Source organism: Mercenaria mercenaria, chromosome 17 (assembly GCF_021730395.1).
Source record: "Mercenaria mercenaria strain notata chromosome 17, MADL_Memer_1, whole genome shotgun sequence".
Lineage (NCBI taxonomy): Eukaryota > Metazoa > Mollusca > Bivalvia > Venerida > Veneridae > Mercenaria > Mercenaria mercenaria.
In genome coordinates this window covers 14163737-14178705 of record NC_069377.1, presented here as the reverse complement: position 1 = coordinate 14178705, position 14969 = coordinate 14163737, and the positions used below count along the sequence as shown (strand labels likewise).

Here is a 14969-nt window from a genome sequence, read left to right as displayed (position 1 = left end):
ATTATGATTCAGATAAATAGTAATAGAGACGATAAACGATATTAAACTCCGATGTTTTAGTGTTACATAAACAGATATTAAACAGAGAACCACTAGAATTTCCATTACGTAGGATATATACACCAGAAACGTCTGAGCTTTTATGCTTGTTTCCCTAGTAAATATGTCGTTGCAGCGAGTCTTTAATAAAAGATATTGTGCTGTTTTTTCCAGGAAAGCGGATTCACATATTGATAACAGACAGACGAACAAGAAGACGGTCACACAATCCAAGCTATCACAAAATACGTCCCGTGTGCATACATGTATACTCTAGAAATACTAATTTAAAGAATGTTCATATATCAAAGCATGATATGACGTCTTGAAGTCCCAAAGTTATTGCTTAAACATAGTAGAAAGCAGAAAGTAATTTTATTAAATGCATATGTTGCTTAAAATCAAAAACATTGTCGATGACTAAAAAAGCAAACTCCCTAACAATTCCGAGTCAATTTTACTTTTACATAGATACTGAAAATATATTCTATTTAGACATGTTATTTTGAATACAGATATATTTAACTAACGGTAAAGTCATATTAAATTATTGTCTACTTATACAAATGTCTGACGCCAAACGTCATGTCAGAGACCTGACTGACGCCATACGCGATAGGAGGGGTAATTATTGATTGTTTTCATTTTTTCCCCTATGATAGGTTTAATTTTGAATGACAGAACGTTTAGACACTCAGATTCTGACCCACAGATACAGTCCCGGTATTGTCTTACCATCCAGTTCGTTTCTACAAACTCTATGTATTCAATTTCAAAGTGTCTCTCACATAAATGAATTGTTTATTGACAAGAACTTACATAATATTCGTTTTCGATTTTTCCGGAAAATTCTGGATTTTGTTAAGTACAGACTTTTAGAAAGCATCGGAGGCAACAATGGATATTTTTCTAGAAATACCTCTTAGATATTCAGTTGTTTTAAACCGTCATCCGGGTTTTCTAAGACCAGTGATCTATTGACGAAAAAAATATTATTCTCTGCTTTGTATAACACTAGATCTCTCAGTGATAAATATCAATGCAATTTCCAGCAGACAGCAGAAGACGTCTCATGTTTAATGCCTTGTCATCTAAAGCATTTGTCTTTCGAGCAATCGTTATAAAAGAAAATAGCAGGACAAGGCTCGTAAAGCAAAATCAAACGTTTACGGTAACTGGACTTGAAAAGGTCAATTCGTTTCAATCGCAATAAAATATTTGAAAACATGATGTCTTGCAATAATTTCCATTTTGAATTTACTGTATTCTGAAATTAATTATGGGAAGCAGGAACATATACCAAACTACAATATGGACTCTAATTTCTTGACCAGATACAAAGTATTAGAGTTGCTCAAAACGAAATATCAATCCTAAAATTCTATTTTAATTTTGTGTTCTCAAGAAAACTCATTTCAAAAAGATGCAAAGAAATGAATTTCTATCCGTGAAAATATGCTTATTCACAATGATTAAAGAAAGGGCCAATTATTTGATCCATTGTGGCTTTCAGACCTGATTTATCTCCGTAAGACAATTTGGTCATGTGTTTGGTTATAGAGATATATAAAGTTATTCTGGAGTTTGTCTGTATATAATGTTATTTATATATTCATTTATAACAATTGTGTCGATAAAATGGAGAAGTAATAATACGATCGTCCAAAGCACTTATCTATAATCAAAGAGACAGAAACAAATTTAAGGCGCAATTTGTAACGACACAAAAATATGTGATTCAGACATATGTCTGAAAATCATGTATGGTCATTCCAGCTAGATTAAAGATTAAACCTATAAACGTTAAATTATTCCAATAAATTGAAAATAAAAAGTTGGACCAAAATGTATAAAACTGAAGAAGATAAAAGATAAGTAAGCACAATTAAAAGAATCCGGTCATTAACTTTCGATAAATGAAATTTTAAAAGTCAAACTTTTCTGAAAATAACGCACTTTGGGAAAGCTAGATCTTGTCTTCATTATGTGGAGATCTTACATCAAACATTAAAATACGCCGGCAATACTTAAATTGGAGCTGAAATAGCTGTCTTCAAAAATATTTATTTCTGTTCTCTGGTTGTCAACACGAAGTCGTGTTAGACTGCGCATGCTCATCACTTTCAACACAGACAAAAATGTTATTACGATACTTAAAACTATTTACCTTTGGTCCAAAGACTAGACACAGGGTGATAGTTGTGCTGAAGATAATGAAGAAACTGATGATGACGAATGATGAGGTTGGCTGATCATTGATGACCACGGAAACAGCAGCACCACATACGCACATGATCACAACGTTGTACACACTCATCCCGATGTATTTGGAATCGTTCAATGCTGGGATACTCACTTGCCGAGTTTCCCATGCCAGGAAACAGCCAAATACCTATAAAAGAGTTATAATTATGATATTCAAATATAAATAAAGCGATATAAGTGGAGCCATTCATACTTTTACACTGACGAAGATATTAGTCCAGCCCTTTTTTCTCATTAAACTACAGCTAACTACTGTATGTATTAAAATGTCAGACCTAGGCAATTCTTTTCGGGCTACTGGTTTAGGTTTAGATTTCAAGGTAGTGGAACGGAACTGTAATAACATTCGTCTAATGCAATGCGATTATTTACGTATCCACCGTATCCTATTTCAGCAGTCGTCGGTAGTTACAAACACATATATTTCTGTATTGTCTAGAAATGCAAAACTCGCATACTGAGAATATGTGATGAAAAGGAAACTGCTGATTGTCGCCATAGGTCCAATACCTTAAGTCACGTCCGCTTATGCCACAGTGTGAATTTTTAACTCTAGTGGAACAGTAAGAATTCATATGTTATTTTAGAAACACATGTAATTCAAGTACAGACACACTTTGTCTTGTTTCATCATTATACCGGTAGTCAGCTTTGTGGATTTCTCATACATGTACGCCATTTAAAGAAACACTTGCTAATGGTAAGGCGACCATAGTTTCTATCAAAAATATACAACACCGTCTTATAGATATATATAATATATCTACCGAGTTTAATGATGATCTTTGATTTTTAAAGGATTTAAGCAGTGAGTCCGCAATTGCAATCGGGAACCTATGTATTTTGGCATCCTGTGTTTTGTACGATAACCATGGGCGAGCTATATTATATTTACGTTCGAAGAATGCCGAATTGCCTAACAAGAAAACGTAATCACACGTCAGTATGACAAAGGAAGATAATATAACGAATTTGTCGTCTGCTAGGAGTAAAACTGATTACAAAGTTGTTTGGTGGTAGTAAAATTCCAAATAATTCGAACAAAAAACTAGTTATCAGATTCCATTTACTCAAGACTGGCACGTGCTCTGCTCCTTGTATAATCGTCTAAAAGGAATCGGATATCAAAATGGCAAATGTGTGGCACTAAAGTGATCTGCGTTGTGTCTCCTGTCCTGAGAAAACAATTATTAGATATTATGAGCTCAGGCTATTTGTCTTGCCAATATAATCATTTTGCAAATGAGTGTCAGTTAGTGACAGATTATGCCACCAGATATTTGCGGGGAAAAGTTGAATGAAACCAGAGAGATGGTTTTTGAGAAACAAAATATCAGCGCATCCCGAATGCGTTTGATGCATGTGCAAGTAAATTTGTTATATTTTAGTTTATATATAAAAAACTGATAATTTTATAACAGATAATGATACTAATTTGTCCCGAGCATAATGTCAACAATGATGTAGAAAAACAGCGCCTCAGACTGTTGTTTTCTAAATGACCGATACATTTGCCTTGAACAATATAATTCACTATGCAAAACTCTGCAAATAGTGTCTAGATATCAATCCTATATCCTTTACGCGGCCGTAACGTAATAAAACGTATTCGTGTCTGATGGCCCTTTCATGCTTCCGTAGAATCAATATTTATTACATGAAATTCATTTTGAAAATACATGTATTTCTGAAATGTCTAGGTCTGCAGCTCCCAAATATGGAAATATCTGACATCCGAGGTATATACTGACACTTTTAGAGAACATCAAAAATGACCTTTTGAAGTCCACGCGCATACATTTTCGCGTGAACCTTGACTATAGACCAATACAAATGCGACTTTCGTTTTCAAGTTTAGCCTGTGCACTTTCATTTTCTTTACTTCCGAGAAAAACCATAGTATGACTTGCGAGATTCTATAAAAATGTGTTTGTCGTCCTAAGGATATGTAAATGATTATGAACAAGACATGATCGTTTTGGCACTACATTTAGTGTAATGCTGCTCATCCGCTAAAAGGCACAATTTCAAGAACGTAGTCTAGTTGGAAAGAACAAGTGCCAAGCTACAAATTGACACCCTTTAAATGTATTTTTACCAAATCATATTCCCCAGGAGAACACCATGCGTGTAAAGAAATATACAAGCACGGATGAAATTTAACCGAAGAACACTGGCAACTGAAAGACAGAGGGCCCTCGGTTGGGGTTTGATATTGCTATTTCGTAAATAAAAAAATACGTAAATTCTTGTTCATATGGGATCAACCTAGCGTTGATTGCAAGCTAAACTTCTGGGTCCAAAATTTTGGGTCAAAATACCTACTTTCTACATATATATGTGTATAATTCTCAACAAGAAATGTCCGTTTTTTGGCACAATATTTAATGTAATGCTGCTCATCCGCTCAAATGCACATTTCTAGGGATTTCGTGTCGTTGGAAAGAACATGTACCGAGCTACAATGATATCAATTTGGTAAGAAACGAAGTCTTTAAGAACACGTATTTAAGTATGTCAGGCATTGGTATCTTAATAGTGTAAGTATTTTAGTGTTATCTTATCTATAGAACTATTATATGTATGCATGTATGAAGTATCATGTTTTTATGCATATCTCAGATGTTGGTATTCTATAAGACAGTTGTACGATCGTATATAGCATTGCTATCTTACCAGTAAAAGTCCTTTGTATGCGTATATGAGACCCAGCCAGATTGACATTTGTTTACTCTTGCAGTATTCCACCACCGGTACAATATCTAAATCACCTTCAACCTATATGATGAAAGATATAATTTAACTGTTTGCATGGCAACCGGTCATGTCAGGAAATGGCAACAAGCATGGTAATTCTGTCTTGTTTCCATCAATTGTTGGATTTTAACAATTAAACATGTAATTTCTTCTTAAACTCGCTTTTAATGCCTATTACAAATAAAGATTGCCTTGCTATCATTCATACCCGATTTTTACTCCTTTTGTTTTGATTTATAGTTCAGTGGAGTATAATAATACGTCCACATGACAGAGAAGCAAATGTAAAAGACTACTATGTTTTATTTTGATGACGAATGTCCTTATTTCAGAGATGTGGTACGAGTAACCAACAGTAAAGCAAGAACCGAAGAAAGTCATGACATACTTTCTTGTATACATTTACACATATATTCTGTAAAATATAATATGGATAGTACAGTTTCTATACATACCATGGTAGTTAGATTTTTTGTTGATGTCTGTAAAGGATCGAGGATTTGCCAGGTGACCAATATTGCTGCATCGATAACTAACAAGATGGTCACTACCAGAATCAATTTGTAGTCTTTTATTACCTGTAAAATATGTTTTGTTGACAGGTTGCAATGGAGGTGCTTGCATATACAGTTGTCGGCAAATTTATTTTAGCTGTTGTGCTGCAATAATCTTAAATTGGTTTCATAATTTATGAATTTCTATGGTCAAAAAATTACTTTTTACTATACATGTATAAATAAGATAAATTAAAATAAAGAACACCCCCATCTTGCTAGCGACAAATTTTTAATTTCGAGCATAATCTTTATGTTTTGAAATATTCATGGACTGTTTAAAAAAATTCTGGAGATCGTTTATATGATTTTCGTAAATATCACTTTCGAACAAATACAGAGGCATTTGCCTTTACGTTATCAAAGCCTTAGGCATATTTTATTTTTTGCCGCAAGCTGCAAGAATATTTATCAATGTCAACATAGGTTCCATGGAACACTGATTGGTTTTTTACATTGTATATGAATATATATAACAACTGTGTACGGTTATTACAGGTAAAAGCTTTTTGAATGTGATACTGTTTAAGAACAAAGCATAGTTATGTGTGAAAACACTATTTTTTTCAACGAACCGCATTATGTTTAACTTTTTGATCATGTACCTTTTTATGTAACTTTATATCTGTAAAAATAGAATGCACTCTCCATGTCTTGCTAAACATTGCGCCAAATGCCAGAGTGAAGCCGACGGACAAAACCCACGCTCGAGACTGAAAAAATATGAACATACAGTTGATTATAGCATCTTAATATGCCATGAACTAAAATACTAAGATAAAGACAGAACACAAAAAAGTATTACTTCTATCGATTTAAAAGACTTAACTTGCTTACTTGTAAATGATATGTAGTGTATGAAATAATTGGAATGCAGAAAAGTAAGATAAACAACAACATTTTACAAACAGTGTGCCTGTTTCAATGTTTTAATAACTGGTTAAATACTGTAAATTCTTTTCATTTTGTAAACATACAATTTCGTGCTTTCGGCAGTTTATGGTGTTGAAATGCACATATTTTTGTGAATTCAATTTCACGAATTCCAAGAAAATTAATCCCCGACAAATATTATGCACTTCAAAGTATGCAATTTAACTTTAAGTTAATAAATTATTTTAACATTTGCGTAGTTTTGAATAAAAATATGGATATAATTTTTTGTAAGATAATGTGTTAACTGGACCTAAATATACATAAAGCACGTACCGAACACATAGGACCTAGTGAAAAGATACGCAATCACTGGATTTTTAAAGCACATACTGGAAATTTTGACCTGAAAGATGGAACTTTAGGAACATACCGTACATATATGACCTAGATATAGGATATGTACAACACCGCCGTCAGTTCCCAGTAAAAGAACACTGAGGTACGTCAGAATACACCCAACAATAATTATATTGTTCAAATTTGGTGAGGACATCTTTATATACCTGAAAATAATTAGCTTTGATTAATACCATGACAGTTACTGCTGACATTTTCTGTTGTTTTTTGTTTGTTAATTAATATACATATATATCTCATTTTGCACTTCCTATTTAATATACAGTTTAACCTGCCTTTAAATTAGCGGCCACCTGTATTACATATCCACTTGCATTAAGCAGCCAGACAGCTTATTATCATCATTATTATTATTTATTTATTCATTTATTATTATTCTTATCATCATTATCATTATCATCATCATCATCATCATAATCATTTACCTATCTTCTGAGATAATTGAGAATATTTTACCATATTTTTCTTGTTTTGATAAAAGCAAAACATAAAAATCAGATTTGTTTTTATAGTCTGTTACATTTATAGCAAAATCTAGTTAACGTTAGTTCAAAATATGATATGGGACATGAGTAGACGACGGCTTTTTGGTTTAAGGAAAAAAATCATATACCTATGTTCTCGGAAAATAATATTTGTAACCAGGAAGAAAATTGCCAACACAATCCCCACGCCAGCAAGGGTGCATATACTAAAGTAGATACTCTTTGGAACTCGTTGATACTCAACCCTCACTAACTTCCGGTCGATCGGGGGTCCCTTCCCTAAGTAAAGTAAAGACAAAATGATTATACTGATTTTATATTCATCAAGAATAGGTTTTGATCGACTGTAGACGGTGTCGTAAAGAAAATAAGGGAAGAAAAAGTTAAAGTCTCCGACGGTGTCTTTTTTGCTTATCCCCGATCCATCTCTTGTACTGTGATTGTTCAGTCAGGAAAAAAATGTTAACTTTACACAAAAAAAAAATCGAGAGGAAAAGTACATTGTTTTAAAAAAAAAACAAAGTATAATCTTGTCGCTTTTTGTCAGTTTACGAGTTGTCTTTATTAATTGCTTTATATCGTACCTTTCAACCCGTAAAAGATCATAGCAATAAAGAATTCAATATTTCAAGATTGATTATGCAGACTTATTAGTCCGACACTAGCTGGAAACACCAGGCGTTAAAGAAGCATTGATACAAAAAAAAATCAATACTCTAAAATTCTTTGAAAGATAAATTTTCCCGCTGGATGTCTTTATTAAATCATGGAGAAATATTTGTACGTCAAATATCATTACTGGATTAGATAAACCTCCCCGCAGTTTAATCAGTCTGAGACAGATAACTGATTTATAGGGTTATTCCGCTCACAAGACGTCTCTGCAGAAGATCTACTCCGATAAAATGTGGAAGACGCATTCTTTATTGTTCCCATGATGGAGGACACAGTGTCAAATCGGTATATTTGATAACATTTCGAACGTTAACTTCGTTGACAAGTGAACATATAGTGGCATGAAGTTTAAAGCCTTTAGTGCAATAAATTAGAATTAAATGATTATGTTCTTGTAAATAAGACTACATATCAGATTTAGCCTCACTCGTGTCGTTGGATTCTTCATGTGAGGAAGCCATCCGGCTGGCTTAAGGAAGGTCGATGGTTCTACCCAGGTGCCCGTCCGTGATGAAATAATGCACGGAGAGGCACCTTCAGTCTTCGTTGGGAAATCGCCATATGACCTATAATTGTGTCGGTGCGACGTTAAACCCAACAACAAAATCAAAGGCCTGAATGGCCTGAGTCGGCTAATGATTGATGTACTGACAGTATAGTCTACCAGTTTCAGTTTGTTTTTAGTTTTTTTCTTAAAATTTCATAACACAGCTCGATATTTACCCAAAATATTATATCCGGATACGATTACACTTTTCTCCAGTTTGAACAATATATTTTACAAATTGTGATGATACGAAGACATTTAGCAGCAACTGGCAGTATCTGACATTGAAGTTTACGGTTAAATTACCTCTTATTTAAATCTTTTCATAAAAAAGTTGTTTCGTTTCGTGAAAGCAGCCAAACATAGACGATCTACTTTCGATTTCAAAAACTACAAGAAAATACAATTTAATGTTTCGCCGATTTGTTTATTTCTCGGAAAATAAGAATTAAAATAATTTTTAATATCAGTAGTAACTAAACAAACCAGTAAGAGCTTCTTCTTCCGATAATTTATCCGTTTACTGACTGCAAAATTCAACCCACGCAAAGTTTATAGAAATCATACGATGCGTGTTTACGTTCAATGTGGGAGAATTAAGGCTGATCGGCTATGTTACCTAACGCATCCAGACGATTCAGATTTTGTTTTTAAAAAAAGCATTGTGTGCGTTTCTGTAATTTTATATACGTTTTTATACGCTTAGAAATTATTAGACATGCGTATTTGCATTATTTCTATACGTAATTTACGCTAATACGCATCTTATCTGGAGCCCTGTGGAACTATTTTTTGTCTTTCGCTGGATGTTACCCAAGCTTTGTAAGCCTGCGCAATTCTTAAAATGCACATTTATGCTTAATGAGTTACATTCGAGTATTGCACAATTACAAGTCATAAATATGACAAATTACATCGTATATTGGTCATAGCAAAGGGAATTGACACAACTTAACTTCATTCATGCAGTGAACTGTTTGAAGTTTGAGAAATCTAATGGAACTACATCCCTTCACTGTGTTATTTAGTCCATTTAGAGAATCGTTGGATAGCAAGGACTCGTCAAAAGGCTTTCAGCCTTTAGCCGACTCAAAAACCGCAAACATTTCAGATTAAACATATTTTCTTGTTTACTTCACATGTAAATATTATAATTATATTATATGCAAGTTTCACGAGATAGAACCAATACAAAAACAAAATAATTTTGAAACAACAATAAAAAAGAAACAAAAAGCAATACCTCTCCATATAATTTTGTGAGCATTTTTGTATGTAAGTTTGTCCCTTATTTTGTGGTATTCAGCAATTTTCACCATTCTATCTCCTGCCAGAAATAAAAAAAAATGATAAGAAAGCTACTTGTCATCCTTTCTTTTATTTGCACATTAATTATTGTTAAAACTTCTAACAATTTGATAGCGCTTCTTTAACATTCACTATCGTTTTTTTATGAACACATTTGTCAAAATAATTAATGTGTTTGGTTTGTACTGCGATACCTTTTAGAGCTTAATGAACGAATTTTTCGAACCGACCTTTACACAGACGAATTTTTTATTACTGCAAAACTTACCTCAAAATCTGTCCTTATTAACCTTTCAAAACATATTTTCTTGTCGATCATTTTTGTCTCTTTTTTTCTCTTTTATTCACACTTTTGCAATTGTTCACTTAGAAGTTTATGTGTTTACTTTAAAGAAAATGTAATTTGGCAACTGTTTAAATACATGTAGATAACTACGTTACTCTGCAGGAAATGTATTTTTCATGTTTAATCTCATCAGATAATATTCTGTATTCGCTAAAACATTGTATAATACTTCATGCGAGAAAAGTCTTTGGTATAAGTACAGTTAGACCAAATCTACGAGATAATAGTTAAGCAAGATATCTTTATAAATAAGGCAGTAATTGGTAAGAATTTATACAGATATATCGTCCCTCTGCATGTCTCTTTGGACATGTTTACTTACAAAAATATGAAAACATAAAGCATACCCTGATACTGTTCAAACAAGATGGAGCCTATCCTATCCCCACCATGGAAACGTACTGTGCCCTAGAATGGCAAATATTACCGCTGTTTGAGTAAGTAATAACAATTATTGCACACTCATGTTTAAACTCTTACATGTAAGTTGCATTAATTTTCCATACTGAAGCAAGTCATTTGTGACATCATGTCATTTTAAATGTATAACTGCGTTAAAATTTATTAAAAGAGACCAGTAGTAAATTCTTATTTTTCTTAAATTTAATGAGGGTGAAGAAAACAGAGAGAATTAATTGAAAGGTTATTAACAATATGATTTAGCATTCGCATGTCAATAAACAAGTTCATGTAAAGTAGAACTTACCGTTACGCCTCTAAAGTTGGTATCATTTAGTGCGGCAGATATCTTGTCGCCTCTAAACATATCCCCATCTATACGAATATCAGTATTGTTCTGTTTTGCCTGAGCTTTCTTGATTATTTTGTCAACTGCCTTGGCAATAACCCATACTCCGTCAAAAGCGTAGCCATTATATTTACTGTATTGTCCTTTGTTAGTTTCGTTGTACCTTTTCATGTAATTGTTAGGGGTCTGGAAATACACTCATTAGGAAAACAAGGCAAGTAGATCTAACGCTAAATCAATTATTAGAAATGGAAACTGTGCTTTCATATTCTTAATACGGACTATCTGTTTTTTGTCTATTTGGTGGATACTATTTAACTCCGGGAGCTCCAGTCAAATTAAACTTACAACTTCATCTCTCTATTCATGACAATTTTATATAATACCAAAATTTATGACAAGATGGATGATTATAATTTTTCCCCATTTTGATGGGGATGTACCCATATGGTACAATGTATATATTTCTCAATTAGTTCGGTTTGCAAGAGCGTGTATCATGTTGAGGATTTCAATGAACGTAATCAAGATATTAAAAATAAGATTCTTCAACAAGGCTAACGTTATTATAAATTACGTAAATACTTTGCTAAATTTTACTATCTTAATTCAGATTTGGTTTTAAAGTATAATAGCAATTTATAGATACTACTGCGAGAAGGTATATCAAAACCCGATTTTTATAGGGATATGGCTTACAAACTTCGTAAGATTTTGGGTCACTGCAATATTCCAATTGTACTTAGTAAAGTCATTAAACGTTTCATTAAAAGAGGCTATGATCCAACTGTTTTAAGACAATTGCATGTTTGGTGATCAGCCCTTTACAGTTGGAAGCTACGCTTTCCCCCTTGATTGTGTCTGACGGGACAGGTGGAGGACTCTATGATAGTTCTTAAATCCCACAGGGACTGAGCTATTTTTGATTTCTGTCTTCTGACCTGTTTTGTCAGGCCCTTAAGGGTGTTCCCCTTGTTGCTCCGTCTTCTGCAAAGTTACATGCGTTTTAGGTTCTTAAGGATTGCTATTTATATAACTTTACAATAACATTCTTGTGTTTGGCATAACATGCCTTCTGTTGCCTTTATGTCTGTTAGGGTTTCACCGGGCTTATTTACACTATCCTTTGACTTTGGAACATGGTGGGGGATAGAGTATGTTTAGCTCATCAGTTGTTGTTTTGCCACTGACCTTTCCAAGTCGGTGCTCCATTGTGTTCCTTGATTTGTTTGTTTGGTCTTTGAATAAGAGTATGTGTGTTGGTTGTGTGCGCGTCCGCATGCTGTGTTAACGTTTGGGGAGTCTGTGTTTTTGTAACGTGGCTTTCCCTTATGGATAGTTATCCTTGTTTTTTATATTTATTTGTTATTGTATGACATGAAAAAATCTTCAATTTCATTTCAGCAATTATCACGTAACTTAGAATAGGTTTTCGCAGACGAATTATGTTGGCGTGTTTATTGGAATAATACTGGAGATCAACACAATAAAGGAAGCTCTTGCATATTGTGTTATACCAACTTCTGCTGATATAATTTACCATACAGAATAAAATCTGTAAAAAGATCCTTTGGAAGCAAGGAATGCAAAAAAAACAAAATGATAGAAAACCCGATTTGATCGAGTCTGTTCATGAGAGGTGATGGAAAGTGCAACACCTCTCAAGCCCCCTATTCCTGGCCTAAGCGGAATTCTATTACATAGATTACGGGGCGACCTTTTACGGCTTCAAGATTGCTGTTGTGATAGTTCATTTAAACCTGTAAAAGGATCGTTGGAAGCGAAGAATGTAACAAAACTTAATAATGGCAGACTGGGTTTGATTGAGGCAGTTCATGGGAGGTAACGGGAAGTGCAACATCTCTCAACTCCCCCCCCCCCCCCCCCCCCCCCCCCGACAGGGCATCGGCTTAGGCGGGATTCTATTAGAGAAGTAGAGAACGAATAAAAACAAACACAATAGCTTTTTAGGAAAGGTACAACAGATATTTGTTTACCAAGCCGGATTCTGTCTTTTTCCTACTGCTGCTGATCGGCAGTATGTCGGTAGATATATAACCATCAATTGTATGATTGAGTTCTGCTGCTGTACATGACACATTCGGATCGTCTACAGACCACCAGTTCTCTGCATAACCGCCTAGAATGATCCACTGATATTTTGGGCCGAACATCCGATTTTGATGAGCCTACAATAATAAAATATATAAACAAATAATAATGTATTATTAAACTGCGAGCGAAATAATTATATTCGGTAGTATATAATAGAACTCCAGTCCTGGTTTTCCATAGCGGAATTGAGGAAAAAATCCGAAGTTTGTGTTATGCTCGCTCTAACATTATTTTAATTACCTGATTCTAATATATATCGCCGGTCCATATTTTGTACTATTGACTATGGTTCAATACTAAATTTTGCTCGTCTAAAGTCAAACCTGAGGTAGTATGTTATGAAAATTTGTTTTTGGTAACATGTTATGAACAATTTGGGTCAAGGGGAAAAGTTTTGACTTATAGCCAGCAAGCCTCTCAATGCGTATACAGTGAAAGTAATAATATAGTTATCACACATAAATGGAGATATATGTCTTCACTGTGAAACTTAAATGTGTTTTTTTTAAATGTTTAATGCTTTTCCTATAAGACTTTTGTCCTTATAATTTCCGATTTCACAATGACAAAGTGCATCTGGCATATGTCTTTGTGTTTGGAAAAAGCATATGTCACTAGTTGTTCCTGATAGCAAAATCATAAACAAAAACAATATCATGATGAATACTTATCAGATTATGCTATAAAATACCTGCTTATTATTCTGATATAAATCATGTCACATATAATAATTACTTCCTCCATTCATGCATCACAAATGTGGCAAATATAGACTCTCTTTTTTATATTCATCCCTGTTTGTATTACATCAATAGAACATCATGGGACAGAGTGTCAATTCCATTCATACAATAATACAAAGATTACTAATGGACTACGAGCTCAGGGAACTGTCTGAATAATGTAATAAAAAGATGTTCCTAGAAATGAAAGGTTTATTAAAATGATTATGCACAACTTAATATTGGTATGTCTTCTAAAACATCATGATTGATCGATTGTTTATATTAAGGAAATAGAAATATATATCTATTTTTTTTTATTTTTGCAAAATGAATGCTTGTGATGTTTTTGACAAAACAAGCATACAGTATATCATTTGCAAGGTTTCTAAAATAAAGTGCACAATGATTTCATATTATAATGATGTCTGCCATGTCATATGTAATCAATATTTCAAAAAATACTTCTTTTACTTTATTGATATGTACGAAATTTTTCGTATATAAGGCTTTTATATTATTTCTTGATTTCAATCAACAATCATAAACAATTAAAAACATAATTATATCAATTATAATCATTATGCTACAATACATATTTATGGAATGTTATGCAACATTACTACTGCCACATTTTAATGCTGTTTGACTTGTTTTAAAGTACAACATTATTGGTAATGTTAAGATAACGACACAGTGCATCTTACAGTTGTCCCATGAAAAACAAAACATTTTCTATAAATCAATAACATTGGTAAAAATTGCAAAATACATAATCACATATGTATTCACATTTATTGATATAATTTAATCTCAATTTATTATCATTTCAGTTGTTCCAATTACAATCACATGATTAGTGATGAATAGTCATACTGACTCGAGGGCGGAGCTAAAAATTCATATTGAATTTCAGCAGTGACATAATGACTTTGTTGCGCCATAAATGTGACGTCGTAAACAATTTAAAGCCTTTAAACACAATACGAAAAATTACGAGCCGCTGCAAATGTTTGCAATCCTTTCCATATTGTTGGATTTAACGATAAAACAATCGTTGCCTCTAATGTTCGGTCAATATAAGGACTTACTGATCTGAGAAAAAGAAATCAACC

General features: G+C 33.3%; 1 protein-coding gene across 2 annotated transcripts in view; it reads right to left on the bottom strand.

The window, feature by feature from the left end:
- Nucleotides 1–14969, bottom strand: part of LOC128550300 (gamma-aminobutyric acid type B receptor subunit 2-like) — a 154598-nt gene that overhangs the window by 13155 nt on the left and 126474 nt on the right. For both annotated transcript variants that reach the window (XM_053529102.1, XM_053529103.1), the window contains exons 6-15: nucleotides 13015–13206; nucleotides 10976–11203; nucleotides 10617–10677; nucleotides 9859–9942; nucleotides 7522–7672; nucleotides 6922–7054; nucleotides 6221–6328; nucleotides 5517–5639; nucleotides 4981–5082; nucleotides 2207–2431 (exon numbers count right to left, since the gene is read on the bottom strand). In XM_053529102.1, coding sequence (XP_053385077.1) covers nucleotides 2207–2431; nucleotides 4981–5082; nucleotides 5517–5639; nucleotides 6221–6328; nucleotides 6922–7054; nucleotides 7522–7672; nucleotides 9859–9942; nucleotides 10617–10677; nucleotides 10976–11203; nucleotides 13015–13206 — 1407 coding nt within the window. The remainder of the gene's footprint in view (nucleotides 1–2206; nucleotides 2432–4980; nucleotides 5083–5516; nucleotides 5640–6220; nucleotides 6329–6921; nucleotides 7055–7521; nucleotides 7673–9858; nucleotides 9943–10616; nucleotides 10678–10975; nucleotides 11204–13014; nucleotides 13207–14969) is intronic.